Source organism: Cibotium barometz, chromosome 23 (assembly GCF_041138505.1).
Source record: "Cibotium barometz isolate CiBa-2024 chromosome 23, ASM4113850v1, whole genome shotgun sequence".
In the NCBI taxonomy this organism is placed as follows: Eukaryota; Viridiplantae; Streptophyta; class Polypodiopsida; order Cyatheales; family Cibotiaceae; genus Cibotium; species Cibotium barometz.
The window spans coordinates 27164176-27185026 of record NC_141068.1 but is presented as its reverse complement, the minus strand read 5'-3'; the positions used below and the strand labels follow the sequence as shown (position 1 = coordinate 27185026).

At 41.6% G+C, this 20851-nt stretch overlaps 1 protein-coding gene across 2 annotated transcripts; it reads right to left on the bottom strand.

The window, feature by feature from the left end:
- Positions 1-1139: 1139 nt before the first annotated feature.
- LOC147625807 (uncharacterized) lies at positions 1140-20475 on the bottom strand. Of its 2 annotated transcripts, XM_086817837.1 has the most exons (4): positions 19966-20472; positions 19675-19785; positions 2184-2367; positions 1140-1606 (listed from the first exon to the last, which is right to left on the bottom strand). In XM_086817837.1, the coding sequence occupies exons 3-4, from the start codon at positions 2184-2186 to the stop codon at positions 1328-1330; spliced, it is 282 nt and encodes a 93-aa protein (XP_086673963.1). In that variant the 5' UTR covers positions 2187-2367; positions 19675-19785; positions 19966-20472; the 3' UTR covers positions 1140-1327. The 2 variants fall into 2 exon arrangements, with proteins under 2 accessions (XP_086673963.1, XP_086673962.1); XM_086817836.1 differs by having other exon boundaries at positions 1140-2367; positions 19966-20475.
- Positions 20476-20851: the final 376 nt, after the last annotated feature.

The following is a 20851-nucleotide window of genomic DNA, read 5'->3' as shown; positions in this document are numbered from 1 at the left end:
GTGTATTGGTTGAATGAGGTATTGAGCTTCTTTTTAAGCATGTTCCTTTTGTGTACTCACAAGATTACACACTTAGATTATTCTCTCAATTATTATCTTGATTATCATCTTGATTGTTGAACACATTGTAGTAGCTATCATCGAGTTTCAATGTATTCTTGTTGTTGTACAAAACATGGAGACCCCAAAAGAAATGAACTTTTTTGAAGAAAACTCGTGTAGTTATTTATCTGAAATGGACAATGTAGCGAGATATTTGACTTGTTGCTCATATTGAGGTGTCTAGCTAGCATGGGCTAGCAGTCCAACGTCAATCACTTTATCTCTTCACTTTAGATCTAGCACTTGTCTGTTATAGAGCTGAAAAGGATTTCTTGATCCATGACTTATCCATTCTAGATCCTGTTCTACCACTTGGACATTATAGAGCTAGACTTCAGTGGATGCAAGCTCCACCAAACGGTAGATCTAGACTCAAAATTCTATTCGTATTTGATGACTTCCAAAGGTTTAGGTCTACCACACATGGATACTAGCTCCACCATGTGGTAAGGCCAAAATTCCATGAAGAGACCATGGCTGCTACCTCCACCACATGGTGGAGCTAGCTAGCTCCATGAAATTATACAACTAGACTTCAATGGATGGTAGCTCCACCACATGGTAGATATAGACATAGAATGCTAGCTCTACCAACGTGGAGCAAGAACGCATTGAAAGAACCAAGATCTACCATTTGTTCAATCTAGACTCCCAAGTAAAAACATTGATACAAGAGATTGTATATTGAGAGTCCCCTTAGAGTAGGATGCACTCTCCAATTTTATGACTGCATTGTAATGAACAAAGACTAAATAATTTGAAACAAGAATTTATAATTTGACATGGTGAAAGTTTCCTTATATACACAACTACTACAAATTAACATTACTAAAGATAGAAAGAGTCTCCTTGCAGTAGGATGACCTTTGTCAAAATGATAGTTAAAAGTCTTCACCTACTCTTACTAAAAAAATAATAATTTGCAAACTTTGACCAGAAGATAAAAGGATAAAAGGAGTCCCCTTAGAGAAGGATGCACTCCATTTATGACTCAATTATAATAAGACATTGTAAATGAACATGAATTTATTGCTTGTGCTAGAATTTGTTCAATGCTTTGCAAAGGCAAACATTTGAACAGTATGCTCCATAAGAGGCCTGATTACAATATCATATTTCAATATATGGCTTTTTATTACATTAAAAAAAGGCCAAAATACTTGCATCCTCTACATTTGATTATATTAGGGACAAACAAAATGAGCTTCATGGTGGTGTATTACTTTCATGATGCCTCCTCTTGTTGCTTTGCTTGATTTGTACTCTCTGCTTGCCTCTCTGCCTCAGCTTCAGCCTCCTCTCTTTGCTTTCTTTGAATTTCAAGTTGTTCCTGTCTCTCTGCCTCAACATCAGCCTCCTGCTGTTGCTTCCACACCTCTGCCTTTTTCCTATTCTCTACTTCCAATTTCTCTTCTTCAAGCCATTTCTTCATCACATCATCTGAGAATTGGTTAGGTTTTTCTTCAAAGGCATTATCCCATGTATACTCTTGCCGATCTTCATTCTGTAGCCATAAAAACAACCAATTTCTTAAATCTTCTGTCAAAAAACTATACCTTTCCTTGGAAGGTTGATGGTATAATTCTCGGACTATTAACCAGGTTCCTCGTTCATTCTTAAACACCTTATAGTAGCTATCATCAATTATCAATGTATTTTTCTTGTTGTACAAAGGATGGAGACCCCAAAAGGTCTCAAGCTTTTTAAAGAAAACTTGTCTATTCTGCACAACCCATGTGGATTTTGAACAATGCTCTTGTGAGAGAACACCTGCAAACTTGGGCTTTTGTTGTGGAAATACTGTGTCAATTATTCCAGAGAGCTTAGTTCTCCTACATGCGCTCCAAATAAAAACATAAAAGAATTGAATACACCAATCTAAGAACTCATGTGCATCCTTGTGACATAGGACATAACGATATTGGTTAATTGGATATTTTACCAACTCGTTGCTATAAGGAGGATCCTTCTCATCATATTGGGTTTCGACAACATGGCACAACAAACCATTAAGGTTTAGAATAATAGCCCTCCTATCATCCTCTTTGCGTAGGGGTACGCATATTGGGTCTGACGAATACCATGTCAGTATGATAACCCCCTCGGAGGGATGCACAAAGCGCAACCTTGCATCAATTTCCCGTAGACGGTCAAGACGGCGCTGAACCAACTGTCTTCGTACACTCTGGATTTTCTTGGACATGTGACGTACTAATGCTCTGTGACGAAGAAGTCGCCTCTGCCAATTAGAATCAATCACATGACCTGGAAAAAAATGAGCATGCTTAATGATAAAGGTGTGCATGTGGGGGAAGGCATGTTACAACTACTTTTATGCAAAGATAGATTTTAAACAATTACAAAACAAATAACATTAAACTATATACTGTTTTAAAATGTTGACTTTAGTTGCATTACAAAATGACTCAAGATGCAAAGACTCTTTCCATTTGATTCTAAAAAGACGCGACAAAATGTGCTAGCAGGTATCAAAATGTGGTGAAATTAGAATGCATTGATCTAGATCAATACGTGGTAGAGCTAGAATGCACTGTTCTAGCTCAACCATGTGGTAGGGCTAGAATATTTTTAAATCTAGTTCTACCATGTGATAGAGCTATATCAAAGTATTCTAGCTTGATCCCATGGCAAAATTAGAAATAATATTTGAAGTCCAGCTCTAGCACGTGGTAGAGTTGTATCAAAATATTTTAGATAGACTCCATGGTAGAACTAGAATGGTTGGAAGTCCAACTCAACCATGTGTGGTGACGTGGAAGAGCTAGAATGCATTGATCTAGCTCTACCATATGGTAGAGCTAGAACGCTTTCAAGTCTAGCTCTACCATGTCATGGAGGTAGAATGCATTGATCTAGCTCTACCATATGGTAGAGCTAGAACGCTTTCAAGTCTAGCTCTACCATGTCGTGGAGGTAGAATGCTTTGAAGTCTAGCTCTACCATGAGGTGGAGCTAGAAGGCATTGATCTAGCTCTACCATAGTCCATATATGTAGGAATTAAAATCATAAGACAAAGATCAAGCTTCCATACATTTTCAAATTAGGAGGCCCCTTATAGTAGAGTGCACTCCAACATTTATAAAATTATTTGAAGAGTAATACATTTGCCACTACTTTAAAAACAAGACAAAATTTCTTGTCAATTCATGATTACAAAAAGATAAAATTCCTCCAAAAAAAATACAATCCTTGGTGACAAATGGCTTCTTTAAGTGAATACTCCTTGGAACAATATCCTTGAAATAAATCTGCAAGAAACCATCATAAATTAAGTTTCTTCATTGTGAATACACAATTGTTGTATAAAATCATGTATTTAGTTATAATTATCATTTATGTTGGATAGTACCTTAGTTATTTCTATCACGTTGGAGAAGATTGTACTCATTTAACACCTTGTTTATGAAAGCCCTTGCATTGGCTGCCTTCAACTGTGTTGTGGTAGAACCCAATTTTCTAGCTAGAGAAATCACTTGTGGTCCCCTCATGCTAGCAATACTGACTCGTTCTTTTGCCATAATTTCTATTATCTCTTCTCTTTTGTTTTCATATTGTCTCGCTAATACCTCTTGATTGTTGACATACTTCTGTATAATCTCTGATAGTGGTAGCCTATCAGTGTAGATTGTCTTCTGTGACCAATTTAAATTGCGCTTTCTCCAAAAATCTACCACACCTCTGTATTCATTTTCATTGGATACTGGAGGTTGTCCGTAGCGATTAGAGCCAATGATCTCACGCACATCTTCACTCTCATCAAGCTGCAATAAGTAAGGGAGCAGCTCATCAATGAGAATATTGTCGACCATCCTTTCTTCATCAAACTTTGCAGGATATATACAATTATTATCAGGAGAAGCACATCCCTTGTATGGAGAGTCATCAATAAGAACCGTTCTACGAGCATCACAATCAAAACATGAAGCAATTTTTGACAATGGCTTGAACATTGCCTGAACTGTTGGATTATCAGGTCTAGCTATTTTACCACTTTTATCCTTCTCGCAAGCCTCTTGAGCCCAAACTACAAAAAAAGGCAATATCTCTCCTGCTCTGTATCTTCAAGAATTGGATACATCCTGGCCTTAGTACAATATATCGTTTTGAATCCATTTGAATAGTTTCATGTATTGAAGATGGTTGTTGTTGACAACGTTTCAGTAGTAGACCATTCAGGTCCAACACAATTGTCAACACAGATTTCTTGGAGATAGCAGTGTCGGCACTTCTTGGTACTTCTTCTTCAGGCTGGAAACTCTCACCCATTGCTTCATTTGTTGGAGATTTAGGTACCCCAATCTCATTGTCAGCATTTGTCTTTAAACCTTCTGGATGGACATCACTGAATGTGTGGGAGAAGCTCTCATCCACAGTTTGATTGTGGCATTCCGCCGTAGCTACTTCACTTGGTGCTACTATCTCAATTTCGGGATCTAAAAGAAAAAAAAGTAACATTGACTCAACAATCTTTCAAACTAAAAGAATTTACAATTGTAACACTCACTCTTAACACATGTTTATTGGTGTAATCTAAAAGAAAATCATGTTTGGATACCAATTATAAATTCTAGTTGCTCACTCTAGAATTGGAGGGTTTAAAATGGATTTCCATTATTCTAGCTCTACCGTTTGGTAGAGCCAGTTTGCAAGGGAGCTCTTGGAAGTAGCCCTTGAGATCCACTCTTGATCCACTCTTGAGCTCCAAGAGTAGGTGGAGGTGAGAAACACAAAACCACTCAACTATATGGTAAAGCTAAAATTTTAGATGTTTTTGATTTTCCATATGGTAGAGCTGAAATTTATAAGTCTTGCTTTACCACGTGGTTGAGTTGGGGATCAAGATAGCTTCTTTATGAGTAGACTTCCATAGGTTCTAGGTCTAGACTTCAATGGGTTCTAGCTCATCACACGTGACAAGAACCAAGGAGCTAGAATTGCATTTGAACTAGCTCTGGTGGAGCTAGAAATGCATTGGCCTAGCTCAACCATATGGTAGAGCTAGACTTAAATGGATGCTCTGCAAAAACTGTCTTTGGGGGGGTGCATTGGCCTAGCTCCACCACTTTGAAGAGGTAGCTAGACTTTAATGGATTCTTGGTCCACCACTTTGAAGAGGTAGCTAGCTCCACCAAATTGTAGACCTATTGAAATCTAGATCTACCACAGGATAGGATTGAAGTAAATGAGAGGATCTCTAGCTCTATCATCTTAGATTTATAAGCAAGATTTTCAGATTCACCAACTGGCCATTGTGCGACCACTAAGTAGGCTTTCCAAATTCACCAATTGGTTATGTAAAAAGTGAATTTGTCAATGAACATGTTAGGATCCATAACTTGGTGATTCTAGATTTCAAAGCCCAATTTGGAGAGAGCTACAAAAATACTACTAAAAAATGAACCAAGGATATAACAAGTCAAAACATCACCAAATCAAAGTATTGAAGATACAAGGAAAGCCCATTAAGAAGTTACATACTGTCTTCAAAATCCAAAAAATCTCGAGCTGAACGAACTTCACCATGGCTCGATCTTTCCGTGGTATTCCTTGGATTGTTAGAAATAGGCGGTACTGGTTGCTCATTTCTTGACTTTGCAAAGTCAAGAAGCCTTGTTCCCATCTTTCTTTGATCTTCAATACTCTCCACTAGGCAAATCACTTCCTTATTTAGTGCTAGCCCTAGCTCGATGATGTAGCCATTACTGAAAAGATCAACAAGCTTGCAGCCTTCTCTGCAATACTTTCGAATACATTGCTTGATCAAAAGATTCTTCTTGATTCTTAGAAACTCAATGTCTGGGATAGTTTTAACATCTTCATTATCTATATCAAGAAGTCCAGTATCCAATATTGTCGCTTGTGTACCTGGATCAGGAACATCTGCTAGTCCTTGAAAGGCATCTCCCTTGCTGAAAAACACTAAGGATGTGAAGAACTCTATTGCACCAATGCATCGGTTGTCACGTCGAAAATGCAATGCCCCATTATACTGTTCCTTTGCTATGCCACTCAAATTTTTTAAAGCATTTTGCAAGTGAATAAAATCTGTAATATTTAGAAAGGTAAGCAACACATATTGGGATGGCAAAGATCTACCAGCTGCTCTACCATGTGGTAGAGCTGTATTCTATCTAGACTACATCGTAGAGCTAGAATGCTTTGAAGTCCAGCTCTACCATGTGGTGGAGCTAGAATGCATTCTTCTAGCTCTACCATGTGGTAGATCTAGACTTCAATGAATGCAACCGGATGAGGTTGAATGTAACTGTGGTAGAGCAAGACCTCAAAGCTTTCTACCTCTACGAGTCTAGCTCCACCACATGGTAGAGCTAGACCTCAACTGAAATTCTAGCTCCACCACATGGTAGAGCTAGACCTCAAGGAATTCTATCTTAATTACTCCATCTTGGAGCTCTCAATTATACATTTATTAGTCTTGCTCTACCACATGGTAGAGCTAGATAAATGCATTCTAGCTGGACTTTAAAGTATTCTAGTGCTGGTTTTTCAATGGATATTATCTCTACCAGGTGGCAGAGCAAGATTAATAAATGTATTGACCAAAATGCTTTTCGTCTAGCTCTACCATGTGGTGGAGCTAGAATGCATTCTTCTAGCTCTACCATGTGGTAGAGCTAGACTTCAATGAATGTAACCGGCTGAGCCTGAATGTAACTGTGGTAGAGCTGCATTCTACCTAAACCTTACTGTAGAGATAGAATGCTTTGAGGTCTAGCTCTACCATGTGGTGGAGCTAGAATTGCATTTGAGGTCTAGCTCTACCATGTGGTAGAGCTAGAATCGTAGAGGTAGAAAGCTTTGAGGGCTAGATCTACCATGTAGCAGAGCAAGAATGCATCGATCTAGCTGTGTTCCATACACATCAACAAAACCAATTACTCCAAGAAGAGATCTACTTCTCATGATAAGAATCAAGGAGCTAGAATTGCATTTGATCTAGCTCTACCACGTGGTAGAGCTGTATTCTGCATAGACCACATTGTAGAGCTAGAATGCTTTAGGTCCAGCTCCACCATGTGGTGGAGCTAGAATGCATTCTTCTAGCTCTACCACCATGTGGTAGAGCTAGACTTCAATGAATGTACCGATGGCTGAGGTTGAATGTAACTGTGGTAAACCACATTATAGAGATAGAATGCTTTGAGGTCTCTACCATGTGGTGGAGCTATTATTGCATTTGAGGTCTAGCTCTACCATGTGGTGGAGCTAGAATCGTAGATGTAGAAAGCTTTGAGGTCTAGCTCTACCATGTCTAGCTCTACCATGTGGTGGAGCTAGAATCGTAGAGGTAGAAAGCTTTGAGGTCTAGCTCTACCTTGTGGTAGAGCAAGAATGCATCGATCTAGCTGTGTTCCATACACATCAACAAAATCAATTACTCCAAGAAGAGACCTACTTCACATGACAAGAACCAAGGAGCTATAATTGCATTTGAGGTCCAGCTCTACCACGTGGTGCTGTATCCAACCTAGACCACATCGTAGAGCTAGACTGCTTTGAGGTCTAGCTCTACCATGTGGTAAAGCTAGAATTGCATTTGAGGTCTAGCTCTACCATGTGGTAGAGGTGTATTCTATCTAGACTACATCGTAGAGCTAGAATGCTTTGAAGTCCAGCTCTACCATGTGGTGGAGCTAGAATGCATTCTTCTAGCTCTACCATGTGGTAGATCTAGACTTCAATAAATGTAACCGGATGAGGTTGAATGTAACTGTGGTAGAGCTAGACCTCAAAGCTTTCTACCTCTACGATTCTAGCTCCACCACATGGTAGAGCTAGACCTCAACTGAAATTCTAGCTCCACCACATGGTAGAGCTAGACCTCAAGGAATTCTATCTTAATTACTCCATCTTGGAGCTCTCAATTATACATTTATTAGTCTTGCTCTACCACATGGTAGAGCTAGATAAATGCATTCTAGCTGGACTTTAAAGTATTCTAGTGCTGGTTTTTCAATGGATATTATCTCTACCAGGTGGCAGAGCAAGATTAATAAATGTATTGAGACCAGAATGCTTTGAAATCTAGCTCTACCATGTGGTGGAGCTAGAATGCATTCTTCTAGCTCTACCATGTGGTAGAGCTAGACTTCAATGAATGTAACCGGCTGAGGTTGAATGTAGCTGTGGTAGAGCTGTATTCTACCTAAACCACATTGTAGAGATAGAATGCTTTGAGGTCTAGCTCTACCATGTGCTGGAGCTAGAATTGCATTTCAGGTCTAGCTCTACCATGTGGTGGAGCTAGAGTCGTAGAGGTAGAAAGCTTTGAGGTCTAGCTCTACCATGTGGTAGAGCAAGAATGCATCCATCTAGCCGTGTTCCATACACATCAACAAAACCAATTAATCCAAAAAGAGACCTACTTCACATTACAATAACCAAGGAGCTAGAATTACATTTGATCTAGCTCTACCACGTGGTAGAAAGCTTTGAGGGCTAGATCTACCATGTGGTAGAGCAAGAATGCATCGATCTAGCTGTGTTCCATACACATCAACAAAACCAATTACTCCAAGAAGAGACCTACTTCTCATGACAAGAATCAAGGAGCTAGAATTGCATTTGATCTAGCTCTACCACGTGGTAGAGCTGTATTCTGCCTAGACCACATCGTAGAGCTAGAATGCTTCAGGTCCAGCTCCACCATGTGGTGGAGCTAGAATGCATTCTTCTAGCTCTACCATGTGGTAGAGCTAGTCTTCAATGAATGTGCCGGCTGAGGTTGAATGTAACCGTGGTAGAGCTGTATTCTACCTAAACCACATTATAGAGACAGAATGCTTTGAGGTCTAGCTCTACCATGTGGTGGAGCTATTATTGCATTTGAGGTCTAGCTCTACCATGTGGTGGAGCTAGAATCGTACATGTAGAAAGCTTTGAGGTCTAGCTCTACCATGTGGTGGAGCTAGAATCGTAGAGGCAGAAAGCTTTGAGGTCTAGCTCTACCTTGTGGTAGAGCAAGAATGCATCGATCTAGCTGTGTTCCATACACATCAACAAAACCAATTACTCCAAGAAGAGACCTACTTCACATGACAAGAACCAAGGAGCTATAATTGTATTTGAGGTCCAGCTCTACCACGTGGTAGAGCTGTATCCAACCTAGACCACATCGTAGAGCTAGACTGCTTTGAGGTCTAGCTCTACCATGTGGTGGAGCTAGAATTGCATTTGAGGTCTAGCTCTACCATGTGGTAGAGCTGTATTCTATCTAGACTACATCGTAGAGCTAGAATGCTTTGAGGTCCAGCTCTACCATGTGGTGGAGCTAGAATGCATTCTTCTAGCTCTACCACGTGGTAGATCTAGACTTCAATGAATGTAACCGGATGAGGTTGAATGTAACTGTGGTAGAGCTAGACCTCAAAGCTTTCTACCTCTACGATTCTAGCTCCACCACATGGTAGAGCTAGACCTCAACTGAAATTCTAGCTCCACCACATGGTAGAGCTAGACCTCAAGGAATTCTATCTTAATTACTCCATCTTGGAGCTCTCAATTATACATTTATTAGTCTTGCTCTACCACATGGTAGAGCTAGATAAATGCATTCTAGCTGGACTTTAAAGCATTCTACAATGTGGTGGAGTTAGAATTGCATTTGAGGTCTAGCTCTACCATGTGGTGGAGCTAGAATCGTAGAGGTAGAAAACTTTGAGGTCTAGCTCTACCATGTGGTAGAGCAAAAATGCATCGATCTAGCTGTGTTCCATACACATCAACAAAACCAAGGAGCTAGAATTGCATTTGATCTAGCTCTATCACATGGTAGAAAGCTTTGAGGGCTAGATCTACCATGTGGTAGAGCAAGAATGCATCGATCTAGCTGTGTTCCATACACATCAACAAAACCAATTCCTCCAAGAAGAGACCTACCTCTCATGATAAGAATCAAGGAGCTAGAATTGCATTTGATCTAGCTCTACCACGTGGTAGAGCTGTATTCTGCCTAGACCACATCTTAGAGCTAGAATGCTTGAGGTCCAGCTCCACCATGTGGTGGAGCTAGAATGCATTCTTCTAGCTCTACCACCATGTGGTAGAGCTAGACTTCAATGAATGTACTGACTGAGATAGAATGCTTTGAGGCCTACCTCTACAATGTGGTGGAGTTGGAATTGCATTTGAGGTCTAGCTCTACCATGTGGTGGAGCTAGAATCGTAGAGCTAGAATGCTTTGAGGTCCAGCTCTACCATGTGGTGGAGCTAGGATGAATTCTTCTAGCTCTACCATGTGGTAGAGCTAGACTTCAAAGAATGTAACCGGCTGAGGTTGAATGTAACTGTGGTAGAGCTAGACCTCAAAGCTTTCTACCTCTACAATTCTAGCTCCACCACATGGTAGAGCTAGACCTCAAAGCTTTCTACCTCTACAATTCTAGCTCCACCACATGGTAGAGCTAGACCTCAAGTGTAATTCTAGCTCCACCACATGGTAAAGCTAGAACTCAAAGCATTCTATCTCAATTACTCCATCTTGGAGCTCTCAATACATTTATTAGTCTTGCTCTACCACATGGTAGAGCTAGATAAATGCATTCTAGCTAGACTTCAAAGTATTCTAGTGCTGGTTTTTCAATGGATATTATCTCTACCAGGTGGCAGAGCAAGATTAATGAATGTATTGACCAGAATGCTATGAAATCTAGCTCTACCATGTGGTAGAGCTAAAATACATTCTTCTAGCTCTACCATGTGGTAGAGCTAGACTTCAATGAATGTAACCGGTTGAGGTTGAATGTAACTGTGGTAGAGCTGTATTCTACCTAAACCACGTTGTAGAGATAGAATGCTTTGAGGTCTAGCTCTACCATGTGGTGGAGCTAGAATTGCTTGTAACCGGCTGAGGTTGAATGTAACTGTGGTAGAGCTGTATTCTACCTAAAGCACATTGTAGAGATAGAATGCTTTGAGGTCTAGCTCTACCATGTGGTGGAGCAAGAGTCGTAGAGGTAGAAAGCTTTGAGGTCTAGCTCTACCATGTGGTAGAGCAAGAATGCATCGATCTAGCTGTGTTCCATACACATCAACAAAACCAATTACTCCAAGAAGAGACCTACTTCACATGAGAATAACCAACGAGCTAGAATTATTGCATTGGATTTAGGTCTACCACGTGGTAGAGCTGTATTCTACCTAGACCACATCGTAGAGCTAGAATGCTTTGAGGTCCAGCTCTACCCTGTGGGGTGGAGCTAGAATTGCATTCTTCTAGCTCTACCATGTGGTAGAGCTAGACTTCAACGAATGTAACCGGCTGAGGTTGAATGTAACCGACTGAGGTTGAATGTAAGTGGCTGAGGTTGAATGTAACTGTGGTAGAGCTGTATTCTACCTAAACCACATTGTAGAGATAGAATGCTTTGAGGTCTAGTTCTACCATGTGGTGGAGCTAGAGTTGCATTCGAGGTCTAGCTCTACCATGTGGTGGAGCTAGAGTCGTAGAGGTAGAAAGCTTTGTGGTAGAGCAAGAATGCATCGATGTAGCTGTGTTCCATACACATCAACAAAACTAATTACTCCAAGAAGAGACCTAATTCACATGACAAGATCCAAGGAGCTAGAATTGCATTTGATCTAGCTCTACCATGAGGTAGGACTGTATTCTACCTAGGCCACATCGTAGAGCTAGAATGCTTTGAGGTCTAGCTCTACCATGTGGTGGATCTAGAATTGCATTTGAGGTCTAGCTCTACCATGTGGTAGAGCTAGAATGCATTGATCTAGCTGTGTACCATGCAAATTAACAAAACCAATTACTCCAAGAAGAGACCATGACGAGAACCAAGGAGCTAGAATTACATTTGATCTAGCTCTACCACGCGGTAGAGCTGTATTCAACCTAGACCAAATTTTAGAGCAAGAATGCTTTAAGGTCTAGCTCTACCATGTGGTGGAGCTAGAATTAATTTGAGGTCTAGCTCTATCAAGCTAGAATTTATCGATCTGGTTGTGTACCATGCGGATCAACAAAATCAATTACTCCAAGAAGAGATCTACTTCACATGACAAGAACCAAGAAGCTAGAATTGCATTTGATCTAGCTCTACCACGTGGTGGAGCTGTATCCAACCTAGACCACATCGTAGAGCTAGACTGCTTTGAGGTCTAGCTCTACATTGTGGTGGAGCTAGAATTGCATTTGAGGTCTAGCTCTACCATCATGTGGTAGAGCTATGCATTGATCTAGCTGTGTACGATGCAAATCAACAAAACCAATTACTCCAAGAAGAGACCATGAGGAGAACCAAGGAGATAAACAAGTGTGTTGAATGGCGCTGGGACCCAACTTTGACGCGCTGGGAGAAGTGATTACGTTACCCAAATCCGTACACGGAGTGATTTGGACATAGAGCAACTTCCCTAGCACAAGTCCGTGTGGTCCGTTCTTTGATGGGGTAATGGATCCTCAACTTCTAACTGTCTGAATCCGGGTTCTCGAAAAAGATGCACGAGTGTGCCAAATGGCAAAAATTACCAACAGGGGCGCCCAAACAGCGCCAAAGAGGCATGAAATTCGAATGATGCATGGACAAATGTGTGGCAACCAACCCGGATCTTTCTTGTTGTGTTCAGATGCGATTCGGACTCATTTCGGATCCGAAACTCTGCTATGGCGATTTTGCACTATCTTCGCCGGGACCTAACTTTGACGCGCTGGGAGAAGTGATTGCGATGCCCAAATCCGTGCGGCACGGAGTGATGTGGAGATAGAGCAACTTCCCTACCACAAGTCCGTGTGGTCCGTTCTCTAATGGAGTCCCAGCTCCATTTTGCATCTTTCTAAATGCAAAGAAATTAAATTTAATAATTAATATTAGTGGTATCCATGCATATTCATAGGTGAATATGTACATGGAGTAAATTAAATTTTTTCTATAGAATGCACAAACAGGGTGAATTACTCTTTGGGAATAACATAAAAACAAACTTTCTTTTGCACAAAAATATGAAAAATTTTGCCATAACCTCCTTTGTATGGTTGACCATTTCTCATTTTTATCATTCTAATTGTAACTTAAATTAACCCCAATTAGATGTATAGTACTCTAATCTACACAATTCTTAATTTTCAAGAGAATAAATAAAAAGAAAAGTTTAATTAATTTTTTTGTTAATCATTCTAGGATAAAGAAAGGGTGGAATGTAAAGAAGACAAGGAGGTGGCCTATTCATCAAGGCATAGCATTAGAATTTACTTTAATCAACTATAAACAAGAAAATCAAGAAAACCATAGATTTAAAATTTAAAAAAAAAAGAAAAATTTAGCTTACATGAAGTTGTAAGCTTTCCTTTGTCTTGAGGGATTGAGGGTTCTACTCTTGTTTTAAGCTAGAATGCATTCTTCTAGCTCTACCATGTGGTGGAGCTAGACTTCAATGAATGTACCGACGGCTGAGGTTGAATGTAACTGTGGTAAACCACATTATAGAGATAGAATGCTTTGAGGTCTAGCTCTACCATGTGGTGGAGCTATTATTGCATTTGAGGTCTAGCTCTACCATGTGGTGGAGCTAGAATCGTAGATGTAGAAAGCTTTGAGGTCTAGCTCTACCATGTCTAGCTCTACCATGTGGTGGAGCTAGAATCGTAGAGGTAGAAAGCTTTGAGGTCTAGCTCTACCTTGTGGTAGAGCAAGAATGCATCGATCTAGCTGTGTACCATGGAGATCAACAAAATCAATTACTCCAAGATGAGATCTACTTCACATGACAAGAACCAAGAAGCTAGAATTGCATTTGATCTAGCTCTACCACGTGGTAGAGCTGTATCCAACCTAGACCACATCGTAGAGCTAGATTGCTTTTAGGTCTAGCTCTACCATGTGGTGGAGCTAGAATTGCTTTTGAGGTCTAGCTCTTCCATGTGGTAGAGCTAGAATGCATTGATCTAGCTGTGTACCATGCAAATCAACAAAACCAATTACTCCAAGAAGAGACCATGACGAGAACCAAGGAGATAAACAAGTGTGTTGAATGGCGCTGGGACCCAACTTTGACGCGCAGGGAGAAGTGATTGCGATGCCTAAATTCGTGCACGAAGTGATGTGGACATAGAGCAACTTCTCGAGCACAAGTCCGTGTGGTCCGTTCTCTGATGAAGTCCCAGATCCTCAACTTCTAACTGTTCGAATCCGGGTTCTGGAAAAAGATGCATGAGCGTACCAAATGGCGGAAATTTCCAACAGGGACCCAAACGGCGCCGAAGAGGAATGAAAATCGAATCATGCATGGACAAATGTGTGGCAACCAACCCGGATCATTCTTGTTGTGTTCAGATGCGATTCGGACTCTTTTCGGATCCGAAACTCTGTTTTGGCGATTTTGCACTATCTTCGCCGGGACCCAACTTTGATGCGCTGGGAGAAGTGATTGCGATCTCCAAATGCATGCACGGAGTAATGTGGACATACATTTTTCCATGCATGATTCGAATTTCATGCCTCTTCGGCGTCGTTTGGGCCAGGGTTGGAAATTTCCGCCATTTGGCACGTTCATTCATCTTTTTCGAGAACCCGGATTCGAACAATTAGAAGTTGAGGATCCGGGGCCCCATCACAGAACGGACCACACGGACTTGTGCTAGGGAAGTTGCTCTATGTCCACATCACTTCGTGCATGGATTTGTGCATCGCAATCACTTCTCCCAGCGCGTCAAAGTTGGGTCCCGACGAAGATAGTGTAAAATCGCCATAACAGAGTTTCGGATCCGAAATGAGTCCCAATCGCATCTGAACACAACAAGAAAGATCCGGGTTGCTTGCCACACATTTTTCCATGCATGATTCGAATTTCATGCCTCTTTGACGTCGTTTGGGCCAGGGTTGGAAATTTCCGCCATTTGGCACGCTCGTTCATCTTTTTCGAGAACCCGGATTCGAATAGTTAGAAGTTGAGGATCCGGGACCCCATCAGAGAACGGACCACACGGACTTGTGCTAGGGAAGTTGCTCTATGTCCACATCACTCCGTGCTTGGATTTGGGCATCGCAATCAGTTCTCCCACCAGCGCGTCAAAGTTGGGTCCCGACGAAGATAGTGCAAAATCGCCATAACAGAGTTTCGGATCCGAAATGAGTCCCAATCGCATCTGAACACAACAAGAAAGATCCGGGTTGCTTGCCACACATTTTTCCATGCATGATTCCATTTTCATGCCTCTTTAGCGTCGTTTGGGCCACGGTTGGAAATTTTCACCATTAGGCACGCTCGTGTATCTTTTTTGAGAACCCGAATTCGGACAGTTGGAAGTTGAGGATTCGGGACCCCATCAGAGAACGGACCACACGGACTTGTGCTAGGAAAGTTGCTCTATGTCCACATTACTCCGTGCATGCATTTGGAGATCGCAATCACTTCTCCCAGCGCGTCAGAGTTGGGTCCCGGCGAAGGTAGTGCAAAATCGCCATAACAGAGTTTCGGATCCGAAATGAGTCCCAATCGCATCTGAACACAACAAGAAAGATCCGGGTTGGTTGCCACACATTTTTCCATGCATGATTCGAATTTCATGCCTCTTTGACGTCGTTTGGGCCAGGGTTGGAAATTTCCGCCATTTGGCATGCTCGTTCATCTTTTCCGAGAACCCGGATTCGAACAGTTAGAAGTTGAGGATCCGGGACCCCATCAGAGAACGGACCACACGGACTTGTGCTAGGGAAGTTGCTCTATGTCCACATCACTCCGTGCTTGGATTTGGGCATCGCAATCAGTTCTCCCAGCGCGTCAAAGTTGGGTCCCGACGAAGATAGTGCAAAATCGCCATAACAGAGTTTCGGATCCGAAATGAGTCCCAATCGCATCTGAACACAACAAGAAAGATCCGGGTTGCTTGCCACACATTTGTCCATGCATGATTCCATTTTCATGCCTCTTTAGCGCCGTTTGGGCCACGGTTGGAAATTTTCGCCATTAGGCACGCTCGTGTGTCTTTTTCGAGAACCCGGATTCGGACAGTTAGAAGTTGAGGATTCGGGACCCCATCAGAGAACGGTCCACACGGACTTGTGCTTTCTTTCTTGTTGCGTTCAGATGCGATTCGGACTCATTTCGGATCTGAAACTCTGTTATGGCGATTTTGCACTATCTTCGCCGGGACCCAACTTTGACGCGCTGGGAGAACTGATTGCAATGCCCAAATCCATACACGGAGTGATGTGGACATAGAGCTACTTCCCTAGTACAAGTCCGTGTTGTCGGTTCTCTGATGGGGTCCCAGATCCTCAACTTCCAACTGTCCCAATCCGGGTTCTCGAAAAAGATGCACGAGCGTGCCAAATGGCGAAAATTTCCAACTGTAGACCAAACGGCACCGAAGAGGCATGAAAATCGAATCATGCATGGACAAATGTGTGGCAAGCAACCGGATCTTTGTTGTTGTGTTCAGATGCGATTCGGACTCATTTCGGATCCGAGACTCTGTTATGGTGATTTTGCACTATCGTCGCCAGGGACCTTGACGCGATGGGAGAAGTGATTGCGATGCCCAAACCCATGCACAGAGTGATGTGGACATATAGCAACTTCCCTAGCATAAGTCCGTGTGGTCCGTTCTCTAATGGGGTCCGGGATCCTCAACTTCTAACTGTTCGAATCCGGGTTCTCGAAAAAGATGAACGAGCGTGCCAAATGGCGAAAATTTCCAACCGTGGCACAAACGGCACCGAAGAGGCATGAAATTCGAATCATGCATGGAAAAATGTGTGGCAAGCAACCCGGAACTAGCTGTGTACCATGCAGATCAACAAAACCAATTACTCTAAGAAGAGACCTACTTCACATGACGAGAACCAAGGAGCTACAATTGCATCCGATCTAGCTCTACCATGTGGTGGAGCTAGAATGCATCGATCTAGCTGTGTACCATGCAGATCAACAAAATCAATTACTCCAAGATGAGTTCTACTTCACATGACAAGAACCAAAAAGCTAGAATTGCATTTGATCTAGCTCTACCACGTGGTAGTGCTGTATCCAACCTAGACCACATCGTAGATTGCTTTGAGGTCTAGCTCTACCATGTGGTGGAGCTAGAATTGCATTTGAGGTCTAGCTCTACCATGTGGTAGAGCTAGAATAGTTGTGTACCATGCAAATCAACAAAACCAATTACTCCAAGAAGAGACCATGACGAGAACCAAGGAGATAAACAAGTGTGTTGAATGGCGCTGGGACCTAACTTTGACGCGTTGGGAGAAGTGATTGCTATGCCCAAATCCATGCACGGGGTGATGTGGACATAGAGCAACTTCCCTAGCACAAGTCCGTGTGGTCCGTTGTCTGATGGGGTCCCGGATCCTAACTTCTAACTGTCCGAATCCGGGTTCTCGAAAAAGATGCAAATGAGAGCTCTCATGCAAAAAGAGCTCTTACTAAATGCGAGCTCTCATGGATAGGGAACTCACATGCATATAGAGATATCATGCAGCGCAAGAGAGCTCGTACACTCAATGCAAATAAATGAAAATAAGAGATCTTATGCATAGAGATCTCTTGCAGCCATGAGATATCTAATGCTCTTATAAAAAACTCCCATAGCACCCTGATGGGTTGCAACATAAAAAAGAGAGCATTGGGTTTAGAGCTTACCACAACTCGGTAGGTGGTGAGGACCTAACACCAAGGCATGGTCAGGACGTGAGGTCAAGAGAATAACACAATAGAGAATTATTTACATACTTTTATTTACTGTGATGCATGTGTTATCGATTATGCATAGAGGGCTCTCATGCATATAGATCTTGGATATATCTATGCAAGGTGTGAGAGCTCTCATGCATAGAGAGTTTTCATGCATTGTGAGAGATCTTACATAAAGCTCTCAAGCGTGGATCTCTTCCATGAGAGATCCATGCATATAGATCTCATAAATATAGAGCTAACATTGTGTGTGATTCATTGTGAGAGCTCCCATGCATATAGATCGCAAATCTCATGCAAAGAGAGCTCTAATGCATATAGATCAGCTATTATCAAGTGCGAGTCATTGTGAGAGCTCTTATGCATAGAGGGCTGTCGTGTGCATATATATCTCATGCATAGAGGGTTATCATGCATAGAGGGCTGTCATGCATATATATCTCATGCATGAGAGCTCTTATGCATATCGATGAGCTCTCATGCATATAGAGTTATCATACATGAGATCTTATGGATCGAGCTCTCTTGTATTCTAAGAGGTCTCATGCATGAGATCCCTCTTGCATTGTAAGATCTCTCATGCATTAATAGCTCTCATATGCATAGATCTCTCATATCATGCATGAGAGCTATAGAGATTTTGGTCTTGCACTAGAGCTCTCATGCAAAGAGCTAGGTCTTACATTAAGAGCTCTCATACATAGAGCTCCCATGCATAGAGCTTGGTCTTGCATTAGAGCGTTCATTCATAGAGATAGGTATTACATTAAGATCTCTCATACATAGAGCTCGCATGCATAGAGCTATATCTTGCATTATTATAAGAGTTCCCATGGATAGATCTCATGTATAGAGTGAAAGAGCTCTCATGCATAGAGCTAGGTCTTGCATTCAAAGCTCTCATACATTGATCTCACATGCATAGAGTTAGATCTTGCATTATTATGAGAGCTCCCTTACATACATCTCATGCATAGAGCTATAATATCTTGCATTATTATAAGAGCTCCCATGGATAGATCTCATGTATAGAGTGAAAGAGATCTCATGCATAGAGCTAAGTCTTGCATTAAGAGCTCTCATACATAGAGATCGCATGCATAAAGTTAGATCTTGCATTAATTATTATAAGAGCTCTCATACATAGAGCTATATCTTGCATTATTATAAGAGCTCCCATGGATAGATCTCATGTAAAAAGTAAAAGAGTTCTCATGCATAGTCTCAATGACATGCTTAGAGAGTAAGAGCATTAGGAGCTACATCTTGCATTATTATGAGAGCTCTCTTGCATAGATTTAGAGTGTAAGAGCAGGAAAGTACAATTTCAAGCAAGGAGAGGGGAGAAGCTATGCTATGAATAGAGGTACGATACTAGATGGATGGTTTTTCATTTCAAGTAATCTTGCACTAGTTTAAGTCATTTCAACTCCAGCTCTACCATGTGGTAGAGCTAGAATGCATTTTTCCAGCTCTACCATGTGGTAGAGCTAGAATGCATTTTTCCAGCTCTACCATGTGGTAGAGCATTCAAATTATCCCGCCCAATTTTAAATTCAAATTATCCCGCCCTTAAAGAATTTAAAATGGTCTTGCTATTTTTCAAGTTTTCCTTGACGTCCATGTCGTTTATGTAATACAAACCTACTTTCCCATCTTGTCATTGACAACTAGCACTTGGACATCACCGCATCTATTATCAAATTCAACGATACAACAAGGTACACATATTTTTGTCTCAATGCATATTAAATCATTATCTATGATTAGATTTAAAGTTTTAAACATGTCAATTAAAAATCAGATCATACACATTGACATAGAGTAGAAAATAAAAGCATGCAAGAATTCAAAAACTCAAGAAATTATGGTTGAAGAGAAAAAACCTGATTCAGAAGAGAAAATCCAAGTATATGCTGGCTGCTCTCTCTTATTGCTGTAGAAGATGTGGCCTGCAACTATGCAATGTCTTGTATATGCTGCGTAGGAGAGTGGGCCTGCTCACAGCAATAAGAGACGCCTAATGAAAACCAAGCATGAGAGATTTATGGCAAGGGCTTGTTTATTGCCCTTTATGACCTACAATGCTCTTGCTAATGAAACTACTACTGTAACATTGTATCGTCTGATTCAGAAGAGAAAATAAAAAAATTAAAGTTTAAGAGACTCCCATATACCTGCTAGAATCCAAATTGCATGGCTGTGGAGGGACAGATAAGCTTAGATAGATTATAACCCCAGTGCTGGCAGGTGTACATAATGCTAGGCATCCTTTGATTTGGAGGTAAAGAGTAGCTGCTAGGTAAGAGCAAGGTGGAGCTGCTGAAGGGGCGAGTGGCTGCAGAGAGATAAGAGCAAGGTGGAGCTGCTGAAGGGGCGAGTGGCTGCAGAGAAGAGCCGCCCACAGAGAAGCACGCCACGCTAGGTAGTAAGAGCAGCAAACGCTGCAGAGAGAGCCGCCCAGAGAGATGCAGGCCAGACAAACGTGCGCCCAGTAGCTTGTGTTGATGGAGGGCCACGAAAGTGCGCCCAGCAGAGGATAGAGAGCCGCCCAGAACAGAACCTGCAGTATGGGAGCCGTCCGCAGAGAGAGCGCCGCCGGATACGTTTAGGGGAGAGCGCCGTCCGGATAGAGAGCCGCCCAGAACAGAACCTGCAGTATGGGAGCCGTCCGCAGAGAGAGCGCCGCCGGATACGTTTAGGGGAGAGCGATACGTTTAGGGTTGAGGAGGATAAGTCTAAATTCAAGATTTTCATAAAATTAGAGTTGGTATATAAAATTAGCATTCAATTTGGTAACATACCAAATTTGAAGTTACAATGATCTCTTCATTTCTCCATACATTTGGGATTAGGCCATCCCATCATGTACACAATTTTGAAATAAAAAATCAAGAGCAAAGATAATTTCATATAATTCTTTTTTTGCTCTTGGATTTACTTAAATTATGAAGATCAATTATTACGAATTTATCTTGACAAATCACCTTGTTTTATCTTTTGAACATGCAATGGCTGTGCAAAATCAATATTGAGGTCCCCGGCTCTTGACGACTAATCCAT

Excerpts from the sequence above, each read along its gene's own strand:
- LOC147625807 (XM_086817836.1), bottom strand. The coding sequence starts at position 2,305 with ATGTCCAAGAAAATCCAGAGTGTACGAAGACAGTTGGTTCAGCGCCGT.